This window comes from Passer domesticus, chromosome 3 (assembly GCF_036417665.1).
Source record: "Passer domesticus isolate bPasDom1 chromosome 3, bPasDom1.hap1, whole genome shotgun sequence".
Taxonomy (NCBI): Eukaryota; Metazoa; Chordata; class Aves; order Passeriformes; family Passeridae; genus Passer; species Passer domesticus.
The window spans coordinates 122,544,780-122,565,494 of record NC_087476.1 but is presented as its reverse complement, the minus strand read 5'-3'; the positions used below and the strand labels follow the sequence as shown (position 1 = coordinate 122,565,494).

The 20,715-nt window shown below is 47.1% G+C and overlaps 1 protein-coding gene and 1 long non-coding RNA gene across 5 annotated transcripts in view; one reads left to right on the top strand and one right to left on the bottom strand.

The window, feature by feature from the left end:
* The window catches only part of LOC135297783 (uncharacterized), a 56,016-nt gene that overhangs the window by 32,847 nt on the left and 2,454 nt on the right, over positions 1-20,715 (top strand). The gene's annotated exons all lie outside the window — the stretch shown is intronic.
* Positions 3,394-20,715, bottom strand: part of PLCB1 (phospholipase C beta 1) — a 332,913-nt gene continuing 315,591 nt past the window's right edge. The window contains exon 32 of one of the 4 annotated variants that reach the window (XM_064415692.1): positions 3,394-6,644. In XM_064415692.1, the coding sequence (XP_064271762.1) occupies positions 6,414-6,644 (231 nt within the window). In that variant the 3' untranslated portion in view covers positions 3,394-6,413. The remainder of the gene's footprint in view (positions 6,645-20,715) is intronic. The other 3 variants (XM_064415693.1, XM_064415694.1, XM_064415695.1) reach the window with 3 other exon arrangements.

Genomic DNA, 20,715 nt, shown 5'->3' with positions numbered 1-20,715 from the left:
GCTGCCCCAGCTGTGCCCGAGGCTGCCAGGCTGCACTCTGAGTCAGAGATGATCTCAGCACAGGCTGCACAGCCTGCCTCTGCCTCCCACCGGGGAGTTCATCTGCTCTGCTCGGCTGGTGGCGAGCTGCAGCAGCACTGGGGTTGAGCTTATTTATTGCTGGGGCTCCTGGGATGGCACAGCTCGGCTGATTTACACCCTTGGAGAGAGGTGACTCGTTTTCTGGGAGACATCCCGTATGAATCACCATTCAGGGTTACTTTACTGACCCTGGCAATTAAGAGGACATTAGAAAGCCTTTCCGAGGGAATCACAGCCTTGGGGCATCACATGTGAAAGTGCCCTCCTGAGGGTAAAAACCCTAGAAGAAAAGAACATTACACTAAGAGCAGCAGACCTTAAGGCCATGAGATGCTGTGAGATCATCTGGTGTGGCCTGTCCATCACAGTCCCTCTGCTCATCCACGCTGACCACATGGTGCAAGTAGCTGCTGTGGCACCATCCCACGCAGTGCATCGTCCCCTCTGTCCCCCCTTCACCTCTGCTGTGTGCATGCAGAAAGAAATTACAGAAGATTTTGGTGTGTCTAACTCACTTGCCTCTGGCTTCCATCTGGCAGCTGGTGTTCTGCCTTTCCAGCAGCCTCTGGTGGTTTTTTTGTGAAGCCCAGCTTTCAGCTATTGGTCTACAGCCCAGGGACTGCACAGGGCCAGTTTTCCTCTGCATTCTCCTGAAAATGTGGAACAAAACCTGCACAGGGTGGTGTTCCCCAGCTTTTCTCTGCATTCTCCTGAAAATGTGGAACAAAACCTGGACAGGGTGGTGTTCCCCAGCTTTTCTCTGCATTCTCCTGAAAATGTGGAACAAACCCTGGACAGGGTGTTGTTTCCCAGCTGTAATCTCTTTCCCAGCTGAAGGCAGCTCACCTGCCCTGCTCACAGCATCAGATCAGTGCAGCAACACTTGCCAGCTAAATTTCATCTTTCCCAACAACAAAGTTTGATGCACACCTCCCCTTTTTTCCCCCTCTTTTTAAATTATTTTATCCCCCCTACCCAGCCCATAATCACTTATTTGAACAGGCCAATTATCCCACAGCAGCTCATGACACTAATTACATTGCAGTTCTCAGCAGTGGAAGCAGCCAAGCTCTCCTGCTCACCAGCCAGGCCTCTTCCATTGACACAGCAGCAGGCTTTACATTTCTTCTCTTCACACTCATCAGGTTGGCTCCAGTTTGTTCTGAATTAGAGCTTGGCTTCCCCAGTGCTGCTTAAAGCCCTTCTACCTGGAGGGGAATGCAGCCCTAAGGATTAGGACCTCTTCCCACTGTGTTTTGCAGCCCACAATTCCAAAGACCCCAGCTCTATGAAATCATATTAATTATACAGTAGTTACTAGATTACCTCCAGTGTTTTCTTCCTTACTGTCTGCAGGCTGAACACTTGGATTTCTCATTTCTTTGGTGCTTTTTCCCTCAGATCCTCCTTTTGATCGTGCTACCCCCATGATCCTGAGGAACCTGTAAACTGAGCCTCTAAACCCTCCCAGTGAGAAAAAGTACAATGGAACTACAGTTGGGAATGCAGCACAAGCCCCAGGCCCTTCCAGCTGTCTGTCCAGCAGACACCTTCTCTCTAGAGGACCATTTTTAGGCCCAGAATTCCTTGTTGCAGTTGGCTTCCTTAACTTCACCAGTGACATCACCTGCAGCTTTTTGAATGTGGCTCTGATTTCCTGCTCTGGCCCTTTTGCTGAGCAGCTCTTCCTTCTCCTGCTGCTGAGCCCTGGAAAAAAGAGTAAGGGCAGGGAGGGGCCAGGTCTGATGGTGGGTAAGAGTCCTGCTCTGTGTGAGCTCAGGCTGGCAGACTTGCTGTGCAGCTCCTGCACACAGAGCTCTCCCAGCACCCAAGGGTATGACATGGTCCTTGGGGGATTAAACCCACTCATGCCTTTCAAAAGCACACCTGCTTACCTCAGAATTGCTTCCTTGGGTTCAAGAGCATGCCCAGGTGTCAGGGGGGCTGGTTGTCCTGCCCTCCAGCCTGCTCACCCACTCCAAACTCTTTCTGCCCCTCAGCAGTGTTCCCCAGTGCTCATCCCAGCCTCTCAGCTGGATCCTGGGAGCTGCCCCACGCTGAAGGAAACCCTGTAAGGCTCAGGAAGCTGCTGTGCTGGGACTGGTGCTCTTCTGGCCATCACCAGGAGCATCTGCAGAGCCCACCTGAGGCTCAACAACCCCCTGGGCTTCTGAAAGCAGCTCAGGTCCCACTGCCTGGCCTCTGCAGCACCAGCCTCCCCGTGCTTGGCCTCCAAACAGCTTTTCCACTCTTCCCAGCCTGCTCCTGTCTCCCCAGCAGCCAGGTCAGTCTCCTGTGGCACAAACACCAAGGTCACCTGCTCAGCTGGCTGTGAGAATCCTGCAGGAGCCAGGGGGTGTTTCCCAACCCTTCCCAGGCCTCCTGGCTTTTCCCTCTGCGCTCACCATCACCACCTCCACCTTGTCCTGAATTTCTTGGAGCCAGGCTGCCCTCCTGCCCTGTGGTTCCATTTGCCCCCTCTCACTGTGTCACCTCATGGTGGGGCTGGCTCGTGATTTCACACCCCACTGCTCCTCTCTGGGAAAGGAAACATATCCATTTTTTAATTTTGATTCCCCCCACTTCCCCATTTCCATCCCGGTCTCATTCCTGTCTGTCAGACCCACAGCTCTGCTTGCAGCTCTGCTCCTCCCTTCCCTGCCCAGCCTCATCCCGTGCTCAGTCCACCCCGTGTGTCAGACCCCATGTGATCCAGCTGCCTCAGAGACTCTTTATTTTAACAGGTATATCCCTCAGTACACTGCATTCTATGCCTGCTTATCTCTTCTCCCAGAGAGAATTCTGTACACTGTAAATTAAATAGGGGAAGGGAAGTCAAAAGCCAAAGGAACAGATTTGGTTTTCCATGCTCTCAGTGGAAGGCCCTGCAAGGTATATTTCAGAGCACAAATATAATTGAATAGGTGATGAGTGAAACAGCTGGGGCATGGAACAGAAGTACAGGTGCTGTAATTTGTTGAGACAGTTCATTGCTAGGGCTGGAAATCACGTCCCAGCTCTCCTGCCAAAGCCCTCCTGTAAACCAACACATTTTCTTACCAGTCCATTGGCTCCTGCACACTGCTTTTTGTTTGCCATTGTTTCAGAGCAGCAGCAAGTGCTCATTGTGCTGGGAGGGCAGGGGCTGGGAGCACAGGCATGTGCAATTCCTTCTTCTTGGTGTGAACACAAAAGCCTGCAGGGAAATTTCCCTGCCTTGTCCTGGCACTGCCCTGCTGCCAGCAAAGGGCTCAGGGTAAGGTCTCCTGAGTCAACTGAGGCTCTTGAGTCAACGGACGGAGAAATCTGGGCTTGTGTTAAGAAATTTTTATTTGTCCTTTGGATCTGTAATGTAAGCACATAAAATTACAAGTGGAAGAAACATCATGCCACAAAATTGCATAGAATTTTTACAAAAATGTGAATTATGCCTCTGAAACAATCATAGATTGAGGAACCGAAAAAATATGTACATGTTAACTGGAATATTTCATCCTACTCTGAAAGCAAATCATCAAGGACTAATCAATCACAGACACTATTAATACAATGTACAAGAGCAACACTGATTTCAAAGAAAGGCAAGCAATGATGTCCCTTTAGTTATCTGTCAGTGAATGTTTAGCTAATACATGAGCATTAATTAACATAATTATGAACATGTTAAGTCTAAAATGTCTGGCCTTCATTAGAATTTTTAAAATTCTGTTTATACTGCCAAAACCAAGCTATTTTCAGTAGTGTAAAGATATCTGAAGTGCACGACCTAGTTTAATATAGACAGCTCTATTCTATACAGCAGAAAGTCCACAATACAGCATTTCCACACATTCAACACGGAACAAGGCAAATACATAAAAGGCACAAGACTTGCACATCATAAAGACCCTTTTTTCATTATCTTACTCTAGTTCAAGTAATATCAATATTAAATGATATCGGTTTCACTGAAATAGTCTGAACGATGCAAGATGTACAGGATTACACACTACCTTACACCTGCAGAAAGTGGCACTGTACAGATATAAAAAATGTGAGTACAGGAAATGGTCAAATACAAACGTACTGTAAAATGACTACAGCTGATAGTATATTTAACCCAACCAGTCTATTTATTTCTTATTAAATATAAATAAAAGGTTAACTGGCATTTGCCCGAGTTTCTCTGAGGACTGTGGCGAAGTCCTGGCTCCCCTGAAGTCCAAGGTTCAGAGGAGCCAGGATTTTCCCAAAAAGCCTGCGCTGTACAACGGTTCTATGATGCAACAGTTTCAGTTGTAGTATGAACACTGCTATCAGTTTATTCTTGTAATAATTTAGACAACACGTCATTTTAACTTTATAAAATGCAGCATTAAGTCTCGACTCTACATTTTCAATGAGTGATAAAGATTGATTTCAAAGTGCAAAACTAGGATTAGCAGAGGAGTCACCTTTCCCAGCGTTAAGATGAAAGTCAGATTTTTGAATTTCATGTGCACTGATTTCATCATCATAAACCAGAACAGTTTAATTCAAAATATGATCTCCAAACAATGTGCAATTTTTCTTTCTTTCTGTTCTAAGTTTAAAAAGGAAACATCAAAATACTGTTTGTTTTCCAAGATTTGAACTTATATATATATACACCATTATTTAACTGAAAACTTAAGCTTGATTTGTATTTTATTGCTTAAATTTAAATAAAATAAGTTACTTTAAGTACTAAAATCCTGAGGGAATGGAAGTAAGGTAACTCAACTGTTACGAAGTGTTAAATGCCTCCCTATGAACCGATTGCTTTCTCTGACTGCTGTTCAAGCCCAGGTGAGGCCCTGACCTTGCAAAGGGGGACGTGAGTGTGATTCCAGCCCAGCTCCTGGTGCAGGGAACCCAGCTCTGCAGGGTCAAGTGCCTCGAGGCCAGCCTGGGGCTTCGGGGCTGGTTTCTGCCTTGCCCCAAGGGGGAGGCTGGCCCGGTACCAATCCCAGCTTGTCTGAGGTGTTTCGTGACTTCTGCCAGGGTGGGAATCCACAGAACAGCGTTTCTTTACCTTTTCAAATATCCTGACTTTCACAATGTGTCTCTGTCATCTGATAGAAATTTCCCAGAATGTGCTGTTACTTCTCTCATGCATATCATACAGTACGCTAACGTTGATTGTTCTTATTTTAGCAAGTCAGTTAAACAGATTAATATACATTTTTAAATAACAGTGGTCAGGTTTTCATACTTTGCTTTTAAATTTTAGACCTTAGTAAAACTGAACCTCAGTCTTAAAAATAATGGAAGATTCTGTTAGATTTCAAATACTGTAGTCCTAAACATTTTATAATCCTATCAAATTCAGTAAGCTTAAAATATGATACTTAAAATCAATACTTTCGAGTCTGCAAAATATATATCAAATTTATATTCTAAAACTACTTTGATTTACACCACTAACACCACAAAAAGAATTCAATGATTCCATGATTATTGTATAGCAGTATAACCCAGATGTCAGCTCTCGGAAAGATTCTCCCTACTCACGGATCCCTGAAACATTTCATTTGGCCAAGAGACCACATCAGCTTCAAATAGCAACATGCTGTGTGTGCATATAGACAGATGTGTGTGCACATATAGCTATGTATATCTGTCTGTATATACAAACATATATGCACTCACAGGTGTAACAAACACAGACGGACACGGACACCGACAATCTCCACGCGGGTTCTCCTCTCCGTTTTCCTCTCGTCCCCACAGTTCCAAGAATTTTCAGCAGCAAATATATGTCTCTCCATGGGATAAACATAATATCAAGACAGCAAGCCACCAGTGCTTGCAGAGCTAAAAGGGATCCAAGGTTTCAGTGCAAATGTAAAAGGATGGTACAGCTGTCAAGGTGCAGTTATAAGGAAGGAAACAAATATGATTAAGTACTGTTGTAATATTCTCCAGGATCTCTATTAGTTTGGAGCACTTTGCTCTGGCACTCCAAAAGGAAATCTGCACACACTTTTCTCTGTACAATACATTGGTCTTCATTAAACATTCTTAACAGTGAACATGGCCAGAAAATTACCCATTGTAAACTGGCCAAAAAAAAAAAAAAGAAAAGAAAAATAAAGAGAAGAGGGAAGTTAACATATTAATTTTCCCATTACAACTGCACTAAGCTTTAGAACAATAATCAGATGAAGAATGAGAATGAAGACCTTTGCAGAATACTCTTTATAAAATGTTCCTTTGGGGAAATGTGCCCTTGAGTGCAGATTCCTCGTGCCTCCCGAAGCGCTCACCCCGGGAGGGCGGAGACGGGCGCTTGGGAACGGTGCGCCCCGGTGCACTGATTGTTTCTTGGGCAGTTAAAAAGTAGTATCAAACACTTTTTCTTGGTTATCTTCTTCCAATTCCTCCTCACTTTGTGGAGGTTTATGATTTGATTTTCCACTGTCAGATGCCAGGGAAGAGGGGGCAGAACTGTGGTCTCCATCCTCACTGATTTTCCCTTTCATGGCTTCCTGTACGAACTCCAGAATTTCCAAAGGCAGTCTTTTGAATTTGTCTTGATACTCCTGATCAAGTTCCACCTGCAACTACAACAAAAGAGACAAGCTGTCTTCAGGTGCATCTGATGTGCCCAGTGCTACAGGATGGGGAAAGTACCACGCCAGGCAGGAGGGGAATTAACAAGGCATTTTGCACAATTCAAGACCGTACTCCCTTCTTTCCCGTATTAGCACCACGCATCCAAAGTGCCTATCAACTTCCATGCAGTCATTGCAAAGCTGGAGGAACGTGCAGTCATAAGGCTGGTTTTGGGTACCACCCTCGGGTACCCAAATCCTTCAAGTTCATGTGGATTTAACTGTAGTGGTGTCCATACTCCCACCGGCTTTGACAAGACCCCATTCAGGTGTAGTATGGATCACGGATAAGCCTTTGAAAGGGCAAGGCCTTCATTGAGCTTCAGGTAGTTAATCACACATCAAACACACCACAAACGTTGCTCTGAGAACAATGAAACAACTTGTGCCAGATTTCTTGGGTTGGAGAAACCATTAGGAAAAAGTCAGTTGTCAAAGGGAGTCAGAGAGGGAGGGAAAACAAGTTAAATTACATTTCTTAGGGCTAGATCATGGAAAGTTACATTATCGGATTAATGCAGAATGTGTCTTGGACATTACTGGGGAAAAAGTGTCATACCATCAACAGGATGCAAAAGGCATGCAGAAAGAAATCTGGCTATCAGTCTTCAGGAAGCAGTGGGTCCTTTCCCAGTATTTATTAGAACAGCCTTTGTTTTTAGTGCCCATATTAGGATCTGCACGATCCATTATTTGAAAAACATTAATGTGTATCAAAGTTTCAACTGAAGACAAAGCCAATTTTTTCATCATGACCAATATGAGCACAGCAGGAAGCAAAGGGGGTGAGTTCCAAAGCCAGACCCATTCCATCCGTCCATCCATCCATCCATCCATCCATCCATCCATCCATCCATCCATCCATCCATCCACCTTCTTCAAAAGAGGGAGTCAGGTTCTGCTAACTGTAGCTGCAGCAGTTTTGCAATAGTTTCTTAGGCAATTGTGTTTTCAGCTAGGTATTTTCCCAGGATTTCCAGGATAAAGGTGCTAGGAATTCTGATCCTTCAGCTCTAGGCCTGAGTCTGTCCTGTGCAGTTTCAGGTCTCCTTCACCCCACAGCTCTCAACAGGCAATGCAAATTTTCACCTGAACATTAGGTCCTATCCTAGTCTTACCATTCTTGACCTGTCCACACACCCCATGTGACTCTACCACCACCCCTCCCTCTGAGCCCTTCCAATCCCATTCCCCATGCTTCTGTCCTGGTTTTCATCCTGCATCTCTGACTTTATTTTTGTGAGGCCTCTTCTCCTTTCTCCTGATGTGCAAATCAATGTCCTTAGCTCACCCGGTCTAGTTCTACATTCCTTAATTAGACAAATTCTGCAGCTTTTCTTCCTCAAGATCTAAGATCTGTTCTTTTTCCTTTTGGTTTCCCTGCTAAAGCTCTTTTCCTGCCTTCTTTCTGGTGATTTTCCTGATCTCCTGGCCTCCGTTTTCCACCTCAGATAAAACCAAGTCTGAGGCACAAATGATTCCATTAAAACACATCCTGGGTCTAAAATACGTATTTCTATCAGCTAGAAATATATAGTTGTCACTGTGGTAGTTAATCATTATCCTAACACCCTTCTTCTTTCCCTGCACCCTTCATTTTCTGGCTTTATGTCTGGATACAAATTTTCTGAAGGGATCCTCCTTTTGTCTCCATTTTGCAAACACTCCCCCAAGTACAGGCATCCTCAGAGGAACAGTGCCATAGGGTGGCTGGTGGAGAAAACTGGAATGTTGCTCCTCTGTGCCCAGCTCAGCAGAGCCCCAGGGCTGCACTCGTGCTGCCCAGGGAGCTCCTCAGCCCTGCAGATCCCAGTGGCACAGCACGGCAGCACCTGGGCACACTGCAAAACCAAGCCTGAACCCTTCACGGTGCTTGGGGTTACCGTTCATGGCTGGATACCTGCCCTGCTAACAGCACACGAGTGCCCAGGCCAGAGGTGGGCTGCTGCACTCCCCCACCTCATTGCTGTCCATGGCACTTGTGAGTTCTGGGCACCTCAGGTACAGAAGAAGGTGTGTAGTATCGTAACTCAGGGAAAAGTCTCCTGGCTCTCAACTTCCTTCAGAACCTCGATTTGCTTAATTAGGTTTAAAAGCAAAAGAAGTGTTTGAAATCCCTCAGAAACTGAACGTTATGTGAACCCAGTGCAGCCACAAGCATGTTGTTAGATAACAATTGCATCTAATATTCTCCTAAAGCGCCTCCAGTGGCTAATTCCCCCTAAACCGAGTGCTTAATAGAAATGACATGAATCTGGAGCCGCCCCTCTGTCTCCAGAGACAGTCTATATAGATATCTAATCATGAGAAGGTTCAAGCTAGCTGAGAAGGAGCAGACAGCAGACAAGGAGGGTTGATTAAAACTGCATCAGTAAATATTAGTTTCCTTTTTGTTTCCAAAGGCTCTGTCAGTTTTCCCCTTGCTCAGTGTCCAGAAGTCCCTCAGATCCCATCCATTCTCTGGCCCCTGAGCTACCACACAAGGTTAAAGAAACAAGCTGCCTGCTTAAAACAAGCTGCCTGCAAGTTTCTCTTAAAGCCTCAGTGTCCTCCTGCTTGTTCTGTAGCTCACAGGGACCTTGCAGCTCGTGGCCAGGAATGGACAGCTGCCCCCCCAGCAGCAGCAGCAGCCACACACCCCTCATTTGGCTGCTGATAAAAACCCCTGTGCCCGACCAGCCCCTCACCAGACTGCACCCAGGGGGGCCTTCCCACTCACTTGGCTGCTCCCTTGGGTGTTCCCATCCCAAGTCCACCTACCCCAATTTCTCTGCTCTCCAGCTGCTAAACAAGGTGACCTACACTTGGAGTCAGACAAGGGGGGGACGGGCAGATCATTATCTGGACCACTGTCCTCATTAATGTGGAACAACCTTCTTCCTTCTGTTATCTCACTGCCTGCCCTCCTACAGATCCTCTGTCCTCTCCTTAACCCACAACAAAAACAACACCAATGTCACCCCCACGTAGCTCTAGTGTCCCACAGCTGGACACTAGTTCTTGTTCAGGTAGATCTCACTCCCATGTACTTCACTGACAGGCAGTGAGTTTAAAATTCAGAGCCATCATTAGGTGTTGGCAATGGGGTCCCTGGGGACAGGAAATGAATCTGTTAGTCCCTTTTGATGGCTGTGGCCAGAAGCTCTTGAATGTGTGCTTCCATCTCCTACCTTTAATTTTTTTTACCCAACAGTGCAGGTTAAAAAATGCCAGCTGATGCTCACCTCAGCTTTACACGAAACCTGCCCTGGACAAAGAGCACCATCTGCACCTGGAATCCAACCAGCACAGCTCTGAGCTGAGGGATGGACAGGAGCAGGGCTGTGCAGGGGAGCAGTGTCCTGGTGGCCAGCCAGCTGCCAGCTCATGGGCTCACGTCCCCTCCCAGCTCACAGGGCTCTTCAGCATCCTTGGCTGCAGTCGCTTTCCAAAGAGGCCATCAGTCAGGGAAAGGCCCTGCAGCCCTTCCTTGGAATGTGGGAGGGGACCATGACTATGGCTGTTCAGCCTAAAGCAAGGGAAACACGCTCAGGAAAGGAAACAGATTACTGAAACTATTTACATTCATGTTTGCACCTAGCTGTTATTAGAACTCCCAAAAGAGCAGCATGAACAGCACTGGAAGCAGTGACTGTGATCAATAAAGGATCACAGAGGCAGAGGCTGTGGGTTTAGATGCTCCTGGCCAAGCCCCTGTAGACTCCTGCAGCTTCCAAGTGATCTAAGGAAACCCTGTTTGCACCAGGAGCCAGGAGAGAGCAGTCAGGGGGACAGGCACAGTGACCAGAGGTGGGCACAGTGACCAGAGGTGGGCACAGTGACCTGAGGTGGGCACTGTGACCAGAGGTGGGCATGGCTGGCCCCACAGCCCTGCTTCCACCTCCCCTCCTGCTGCACTGCAGCAGCCCAAGGGAAAGGGGAACTGGGGGAAACATGTCCAGCCCGTGTCCCTTCCCGCAGCCCCTCTCAAGTGCTGGGTGGGAGCACTGCTGCCCCTTCCCCTGCACCCTGGGAGCAAGTGGCCTTTTGGAATTCCCTGCTGCAAGGTGTTCCCAAAGCCTTTCCCCCTCTCCTCATCCCCAAGGTGTTCCCAAAGCCTTTCCCCCTCTCCTCATCCCCAAGGTGTTCCCAAAGCCTTTCCCCCTCTGGTCCCCCAGGGTTTCCCAGAGCCTTTCCCCCTCTGGTCCCCCAGGGTTTCCCAGAGCCTTTCCCCCTCTGGTCCCCCAGGGTTTCCCAAAGCCTTTCCCCCTCTGGTCCCCCAGGGTTTCCCAGAGCCTTTCCCCCTGTCCCCACAGCCCAGGACAGCAGCCTGGCCTGTGACCCATGGCATCCTGCTGCTGCTGCCACACCTCAGCTGATGCAAAGCCAACCCACCCGCACTGCCATTCCTTCCAGCTCACCCACGCTCCTAAAATGTATCTGCACTCCAGAATAACCCAAGGGGCACTACTGACAAAGCACCTCCAGAATTAATCTTCAGCCAAAAACGTTATGAGAAAGTGATGTATGAAATACAACCACTTAAACATTTTGGTGAAAAAACACAGTTTTGTTGAAACAAAAACATTAATGATGGCCATATTTGGTTTGATGAAGTTCTTCCACTGCAAAGATTTGATATGACTCCAAATAAGTCACTTTTTAAAGTCTCAGGTTTTTCCATTCCGCTGGGAATTTTTCTCTAAGGGCAGCCTTTTGAGTTTGGTGTTTCTGTTCTATCTCCTTTTAAATTTATCTTATTTTGTTTTCCTGCTGACTTTCTTTCCCTAAATGATGCAGTGAATTATGAACGGAAAATTATTCAAATCTCCTGGCTCAACAATTTAGGTAAAAATAGACTCTGAGGACTAAATAGTTCAGTATCTCCAACAATCTCGGACATTTCCAACAGTAAACTCTATTCTTAAGGTTTTTTCACCATTTTCGAGTTAAGATTTCAAATGTGAGACATTTTAAAGTTGTGTTATTTATCCTTGAAGCAGAGTGCGGCAAAATATATAAAAAAGGTACTCTTTTATATTTGATTGTTGCATTTACTCACCAGTTGAAACGCGATACTCATTTGTATCCATAATTAGCGTGGCACTGCCCACATGCAGGATATTATTTAATTCCACGCAGGCACTGCCTGTTCTTGTTGTTTTGCTGATGAGAAGCTCAAGTGCATTCGTTTCTTCTGTGCAATTTCAGCAGAATGTATTTTGACAACAGGCTGTAACTGGCCACTGCACCGTTTGCAATCAAAGGGGGGCTGCAGCCTCTCCAGGGGATTTCTGTTTAGCAAAGCTCCTGTTTTCCTTGTCACGTGCCATGGGAAATGTTTATTTTGTTAACACCAGCAACACTGATCTTTTCAGTGGTCAGTGTTGCCATATTGCAACAGCAGCACTGGGCTGGGACTGGGGCCCCTTTCTCACTCCTCCCCTCCTTCTCTAAATCTGCTAGAGCTACAAATACTTATTTTTCTTCCTGCAAATATTTGACCCATGTGCCTTAAGATACTTTTAAATAGAGGATTTGGGGCTTTTAAGCCTGCATCAGACAACAAATATGCATAATGTCAGCGACCTCAATTTAGCTTCCAAAATAGCTCATAGAGGACTCCCAGATTAAGGGTATGGAGAGCAAGAGGCTGCTGTTCCTCTGCTTTTCATTTTCAGAGCTTACTTAATTAGAAAGCCATTCTGGAAGGATACAGCATTCAAAGACATATGAGTAGCAAGAACTGTTAAAAGCAGATGGAGGCTCAGTAACAGGGAGAGTGAAATTGAGGAACAGAGCTCAGGGATCAAGTGATTTATAGGCAGCAATTTTTGTTTAATTGGAAACAGTAGGAGTTCCTTATTAAGGACCATGTTATTCCCTCCACTAAGCAGATTTCTGCTGGGAAGGCAGAGGAGTAACCAGTGCTCAGATGTCCCCGTGCCTCAAGGCCACAGTCCCTCTGCAGCACTGCTGGGGACCTCTCTGCCCCATCAGGAGGGCCCAGGGGCAGCAGCTGGGAGCAGCAGGTTCTCGGGAGGCTGCTGGCCCAGGCCTGGGGAAGAGTTAACTCTGCATGCCCAGAGAGCACCTAAAGGCTCCTTTTCCTCCAGAGACACCAGGGATGTGCATAAAGGGACGTGCCAATCATGTTAACATTGGCCTTCATACAGTCTAAGGACAACACTGCTAAGCCTGAGATGAAACTATCCAGGTAGACAAGGTTTTCTCTCAGAAGATGTGGGAGTGTGGAATCAGCAAGGGGAGCCTAAGGGCACTTGGCATCTGAGGTGGCACCAGGTCAACAACAGCAGGAAATGTCTTCATGCTGACTGCAGAGCTCCCATTGGTGAGTCCTGTCCTCAGGCAAGGACATCTCTGCATTTCAAACAATGGTCATTTCCAGACCATGGGGCACACCATGGGAGGCACACCAATTGCCAGACTCCTCTGCCTCCCTGCCTGAGGGTGATGCTCCATGTCCTTCACACAAGGTGCCAAGGCCATCAGGTGGCCTCGCCACCCCACAGTCTCCCTGCTGCTCCCCTGAGCCCGGGGCTGCTGGCCCAGCCCCAGCTGTGAGTGCTCCCCTGTGGCCCTCTGCCTGCCCAGGCCATCAGGCTGCACAGCCCGGCCACCTCCTGGCCAAAATCCCCAGCAGTGACACCAGAAGGCAGGCACTGGGTGACACTGTGTCATCTCCCCCTGCAGACACTGCCCCTCCCTCCCTCCTGCTGAAGCAAGGGTGCTGCTCTGCCTCCCCAGGGTCCCAGTCCTCACAGAAAGGGGTCCCTGTCCTGCCGGCTGTGTCAGGCACTGGGCCGTAGCCCTGGGCTCCATCAGCCTGTGCCTGTGCCTTCATCACCTGCAACCTCCACTAAACCAGAGCCGGCCTCCTGGATCTGAATGCTTACAAGGCAGCTCATCTCCCCCTTCTGGGTGGCAAACCAACATTTGCTCCAATAACTGATTGAAAATAAGTGTTGGGGTGGTGAGATTGCCCATCAGTGCTGCCCAGGCTATACACATATCAAACATACACACAGCTGTACAGTATCTCTGCTGAGACCTGCTGGGTTAGAGAAGGCCCTTACAGCAAAAGCCTAAGCTGGTGACCTTTTCCTGCTGACAATTGTATTATTAGCAGCAATTTTAGATCTCTTGCATTTTCTTTGACTAAGTTATTTAAAGAGATAGCTCGTAGTGAATTCTGTGGGAGGATTTTCTTCACAGAATTCATTTCCTGTTTCTTCAAAAGTCTGGCAATTTATTCTCATGCACAGCCCTGCTCTGTGCCTCGTAAGCTGCATACTTGGAATTACTCCTCTTTCTGATGATTATTTCATGTAACAGTTTGCTTTTGTGGATAAAACGCTTTCTTAAGCTGTCAAGTGGCTCTTAGACAACACCATAAAAGCATGACCTATGCACCTCATAATGCACATGAATAAAAATAATTCGAGCTAGAATGAACAGGAAAAAATCCCCTTTCTATGGGCATTTTAAGGGTAGATTCTGAGATTCTGTTCTTTTTCATCATCACTAGAGTAAGCTGTCTTCACTGTAAGCAGAGGAGAATCTGCTCAGTTTCAATGCAGTAAATCCAGAGAAGCTCCCCTGAAGTCTCATCTCTCAGCAGATACTGCCCTTAGTTTATTGGGGTGGATCCAGGGTAAATAGCTTGAGTGACAGAGCTCAAAGAGAGCATCTTAGCTGGTCCTTTTTTAAAGTGCTGTCCATATTTTGGACACTGCAAAACAAACAAGAAAAAAAGATTACTGCAGCCATTACTGTCTAATAAATGAGGTTTTCCCACTTCCACAATGCCTCCAAGGCAGCCTGTACACAGCACAGGCCTTCCAAGAGCAGCACTATTGTAATCCTCATCTCGAGGGGTCATGACAGTCCCTTGGAAACTCATTTGAAATGACATCTTGAGGCGACAACAGCAAGAATATATTCCAGAAATATTGCAAAGCCTGGGCAGAGCGAGCAGAGAAGGGAGGAGCCAGCAGCAGCACCATGGCTGCAGAGCAGGCTGTCCCATGGCAGCTGCAGGGCACTTAATATTTACTGTGCTTTGCCTCAGAGTGCCGATGTCCCCCAAACAGAGATTCTGGCAACGTTTGAAAGAGGAGACAAGAAAAGGAAGTTGCAGGTGCTTAAGGCCTCCTGTGTGCGGGCTCAGGAGCTGCTGGAGTTCAGGTCTGGGAAAAAGGTGCTGGAAGCCACAGCACAGCTTTTGGATCCTCACCTGAACTGAACTCTGGATTCAGTCTAACAAAGCACTTTCCAGTCTCTCATGTCCACGCTGCTAATAGGTAATTAGAGTGTTGCCTGTTGGCAGGACATCTCTAACAGGCCCCATCTGTGCCACAGAAAATTCCCTCTGAGCCAGAGATTTCTCCTCCAATTCAACAATGAAAAGGAAATAAATAATCTCTGTCTCTGTCTCTGTCCAGGGCACCACAGTGCTCCTCATGGCAAAAGGAACAGCCCAGCCTGTGATTAAGTGTGGCACCTCCTCCACTGCCATCCCCTGCTCTGCCCTGGCTCTCCAGCTGCTTTGAGGACAGAGCTCCAAACGCTCTGAGGCTCTGCATCTCCACACAGACCTTCCTGGAGGTGCACACTCTCTGCTGCTTCCACGCCCCTGACAGTGGTCAGGGAGGTTTAGAAGCAGCCACCATTAGCTCAGAAATAATCACACTGAGAAAGCCTCTGCTGCACTTTCAGGTTTACCCTGCTCTCCATGCCAGAGAGCCTCTGCAAGATGGAGCCCCACTGAAAAGTCTGCTTGGAAAATCCCTGAGCACTCAGTCCTTCTCCTAATATCTTGTTAAAAATGAATGTTTCTAGACTAGAAAGCAAGCACACTCTGAATAAAGATCAAAGCCTTCAAAGTTTCTTTGAAAACCTTTTCAAGCAGTTGCAGTTCTACAATCCCTTGTAACAGCAAAGGCTACTCCAAAATATTTCCTAACTCATCAACAACATGAATCTGGCCCCCTCTTTACTATTAGCAGAGACCCTTGCATTGACTCTCCCCAGATAATGAGCCAAGTTAGTGACAGACCCATTGAACAGAACAGCTAATGAGAAAAATCCATTCAGAACCTGGCAGAAGTTTAACAGTGGAGACAGAGCTGCTGTCCTCCCCTTCCATCTTCCAGAAAGGATGCCTCAGTGTTTTGGCCTTTGTACTCCCAAGTGTCAGGGAACTTTTGAGGCTGGGTTTAACAATGACAAAAAGCTGGGACAGGGCTCAAACTTATGTGCTGATGTATTTGTTCATGATTATCTAATGGCCATCAAATGGAGATGGATCATTGCTCCTGGGCACTGAGGCAGCTGAGTTTAGGGCTGCTCTGTGTTTATATACTGTGATTATCTTCACACCCCTCCACTTCCACCATGAGTTCATCCATATATCCACACTGCTCATCATTTCATGCTGTATTACACAACACACTTGTGGTTTTTTTTTTTTCTTTTTTACTTGAGAAGCAAAATTAGTGTAGAATTTTAACTGCAACTATTAAAAACGTTAGAGCTTAATGTAAGAGCAACACTGCCCAGTGGTTCAGCCTAATTAAAAATAGCCTGAAGGTTTTTACTCCTTGATACTACAGTGAGCTTTAAAGGCAAAACCCCTCCTCTTGCTGTCTGTACTGCTGTGACTGGATTAAGCAGTGCTATGCACCAGGAGGCTGACTGAGCCATCCTCATGATTAAGTTCAAGGGATTAATATTTCAGTTCAGTTGTTTTTCATTTAAACATTTTCTCCAAAGTTCATATTAACACTGACTGCTGCAAGCTTAGGCAACTCTCTAATTCCCCATCAAGTTTAAATGACCCATGCAGAAAACTTTATTTCAGTGATGCTCAGTAAGCATCCCACAATGCAAAAATTGACAAATAAGGTAATTTCATCAAGCCAGATTGACAGGACAAAGCTGCCCAGAGCAGCCTGAACTCCTGCCTGGTACAGCACATACCCAAAGTTCAGTGCAGTCCAAGGACAGTGATTGGCTTTAATGGGCTTTGGACCTGCAGTCTGCATCTCCATCACACAAGTACAGGTGCAAACACACAGGTAAAGTGAGGGAACTGCTGGCACTAAAGGGCATGAAATGCTTGCTCCTGACCCAGCAGGGATCTGGGGGAAATTGTAACCTGCCTCACAAAGGAGAGGTGCACAAGTTGTGTCTCAGTGGCTCAAGGCTTTCAGCTGAAAGTCACTCCCTTTTTCAGTGTGAGCAAACTGCAAAGCATGAAGGAGTGTGGGAAAAGGGACCAGGTCGCTGCTTGAAATCCAACAGACAAGAGACAGCAACTCCCACAGAGCAGGGCAGAAGCCTGACCCCCTCCAGACCTTGCTCTGGGCACAGCCCCACGGGTCTCCTCCAGCACCTGAGCTCCCTGCGGAAGGGAAGGTGCTGCTCAGGGGGTCTCACCCTGGGTGAGGAGCTGCCCCCTGCTCAGGCTGCAGCCCCAGCAGCCTCCCAGCCTGCTCTCAGGTGAGGTGGGACATGGCCAGTGAGGAGCTGTGACAGAAAATGTGTCCCAGGGCCTGTGAGGCTGTGCCAGGGAACCCTTCCCTGGGTCTGAAGTGCTCCTGAACACATCTCTCAGAGATTGCCGTGCAGCTCTGGGGCAGACCCTGCTGTTGCCAGGGAAGGGACACACCAACTCCTTGAAGCCAGCAGAGGCAGGATAAGGGACACCACCCCTTCAGACCTCCTTCCCCTGGAGCCCCTGTCCCCCTGAGCTCAGTGGCACGAGAAGGTCACTCTGGGCTCCCCCACACCCCGAGCCACTGCAGCACCCCGGAGCTTCTCCCCGACCTCACTGAGCTGCATCTGCCCTGCCTCCTCTCCTCCCGAGGTCAGTGCAGCTCAGCAAAGCTCAGTTCACCACTGGGTCAAGCCTGAACCGAGATGAAGCTCATGAACTTCACTAAGCCCTTTGCTTTTTTTTCCACGGAGAGGCATGCCATCAAAATGCCTAACATGATCCCCCTGGAGCTCCACTTTGTTTTTAATCTGATTTCATTTATGTGTAGCACTATTGGTAGCTTCTCTCTTGGAAAGGTTTTGCACCATGCAAAACCTTATTTAAGAAAAAAAACACTGGCAGTAGAACAAAACCTCTTTCCATTACAAGAACTTATCTTTTTAATGTTCTATCAGTGTTTTATTATTATTTCGGTACTTGACATCTTCCAAAAGCATTAAAAAGTTCTTGAGAGGTCTTACAGCTTTACAGTGTATTCTCTGATGCCAATTCTGATCACAATCCAGCTGAAGATAAGTTTAATGAACACTAGAAAAATAAAGGCCTTTCATAAGTGATCAAGTGATTTGAAGAAGCAAAAGAGTCCTTTAAAACCACGTGTTTCTCGCTTTAGAGCCCTATTTTAAAAACGTGCAGAGTGCACATCTCTGCAGCAGAAATTCACCTGGAACTTGGGGAGTATTTATTTCAAATGATGGTAGACAAGTACCAGAAATGAATGAGATTATTATTGCAAAAACACCTTTTAGAACAACCACTGTAAAATGTCATCTCTTCCCCATCTCATGGAAATCTGTTTAGTATTAGAGAAATACAGACAGACATTAGGTGTAGTGATGATGAGTGAATAATAAAGTCATCTGCTACTCTAAATAACTGTAAAAAGATTATTCTGAATTAGCTACAGAAGTTATTCCTAAAAAATTCTTATCACTTATGTTATTTAAACTTTCTTACATATCAATTAGTTTGAAATAATAAGTCTTTAGGCTATCTATTAATTGCAGCACTGTTGGCACGATCTGTATTTAAAATTACACGATGAAAATTAAGCTGAAGCACCAAGCTGTCTTGGCTAACAAAAAAGATTTCCTCAGCCCTTTGGATAGAGCAGGAGAGAGAACGGGGGCACAGAATCCACAGGAGAACTCCTTCTGCATTGACAGCTGCCTCCTGTCTCGGGCTGACAGGGGCTGTGCAAGGCACAGGCTGAGAGCCCGAGCTGAGCCTGCACGGCTGCTTTCCCAGACCATTTCCCCTTTCCCCAGCACTTTGCCCATTTTCCCAGCACTTTTCCCAGCCCATTTTCCCAGCACTATTCTCAGCCCATTTCCCATTGCTTTCCCAGCATTTTTCCCAGCCCATTTTCCCATTGCTTTCCCAGCATTTTTCCCAGCCCATTTTCCCATTGCTTTCCCAGCCCATTTTCCCATTGCTTTCCCAGCATTTTTCCCATTTTCCCATTGCTTTCCCAGCCCGTTTCCCATTTTCCCAGCCCATTTCCCCCCTGCCTGGCAGGGCTGCTCCCAGGCAAAGGGAAAGGAGCTGCCAGGACTGAGGCCAAGGACAGGCAGCACACTCAGAACAGCAGGAGAGCTGCTCCAGGACATTCTGCACAGGGCAATGACAAACCTGGACGGGGGATTTAGAGGGTGAATCACTCCTTCACAAGGCAGGGGAGGCTGTTTGCAGAGGGATAGCTGGTCCATACACCAGGAGAAGACACCAATTTTGATTTCTCCTGCTGTTCTGGCTCGAGGCTCTCCAAGAAGCCTCCAACCCACGCTTTTAAGTCTTCCTGTCTTTGCAGAGCAGATCTAAGGACAGCTCAGCTCCTCTTGTCTGCTCATTTTTGGCTTCACAGACAGACTGAAGCTACTCTGGCACTTGTCCCATTCCCTCTGGGCTGGTTCCTGCTGGCACCTGTCAGAGGCACAGCAGGCACTGCCACAGCAGCCCTGACCACGAAGGGAGTTTAGAAAGTGCAGCCACTCCTTGGTAGGTGTTACCTTCCCAAATCCTCCATGCCTGCAGTGCACAGGAGCCCAAGAGCTGCTCAGAGACCTTGGAATGGCATCTTCCTGCCACAGGAATTAGAATAAAAACAGCTGAAATGTTCTGATGGAGGGAACCATACCTGGGAGAGAAACTTCTTTACACCAGAGCAGCCACTGCAGCTCCTCCCTGCCAGCCTCTCCTGCTGCACCTGCAGTTCCCTGTCTCCTGCACCCTGTGGTTCATTGTGCTCTTAAATAAGAAAGGCAGAGCATCCTCCTCCTAATGTTAATGAGATATAGGGAGGAAGCAAGGGTGAGCACTGAGCCAGTCCTCCTGTGACAGGTCTGTGTGCTTGTGGATGCACAGACACACAATAAAAAGGGGAAGACATCTGAGTATTTTTAAGTACATCAACATAATGACTCCACTGGCATAAACACGGGTTTTGTTGGAAAAAATCATGTTACTGAAATATTCATACAACAGATGCAGTTTGTTCAGGGAAGACAGGTACAAAAAGGACCTTTGGTGAGATATTTATCAAAGATTTGTATTTTTTTGGTGAGAGGGACCTGCTCAGGGTCTCTGGGCAAGGACAGAATTGGGCATGGAAGCACTCTGTGGGCACTCTGACAGATGACTGGTGGTGCAGCTTTACTTGCTTGCCCAGAACACTTTTCAAAAAGGATTTCAGGAGGGCACAGAATATTTCAGCTTCTAAGCAGGGAACATCCATATCGACAGTATGTCCTCTCTGCTGGTGACTGGATGGAAACAGACACCTCTGCCCAGGAAGGATGTCACCTGTGCCAGGCTTACTGCTTTTCCACTGAAATCAATTCCTGCAGTAGCCAACAGAGAGGACCCTGGCCCATGTCAATCCTCAAACATGGCTTGTATCACTGAATTAAATCTGCTTATGAGCTGCAACCACTACATGGCAGCTGATATTACAAGAAATTAACTCCAGTCTTAGAAGAAGAGATCACTTCAAAAGTAAAAAAGCTAAGCAATAATTTAAAAATTGGAATTCATTTTCAACCAATTAGTATTTTCAAGTGGGAGCTGCAGTGGTGCCTGCCTGAATACAAATGGGAATGAAGGGTACTCCAGGCCAAGAGGAGGCGTGGGCACTGCCATGGAGCTGGGGAGAATCACTGCAGGGTTGATTTCTTTGTGGCATGGAGAGCACAGCCCTGACAGACAGACTGACAGTGAGGGACCACTCCCAGCAGCTCCTGC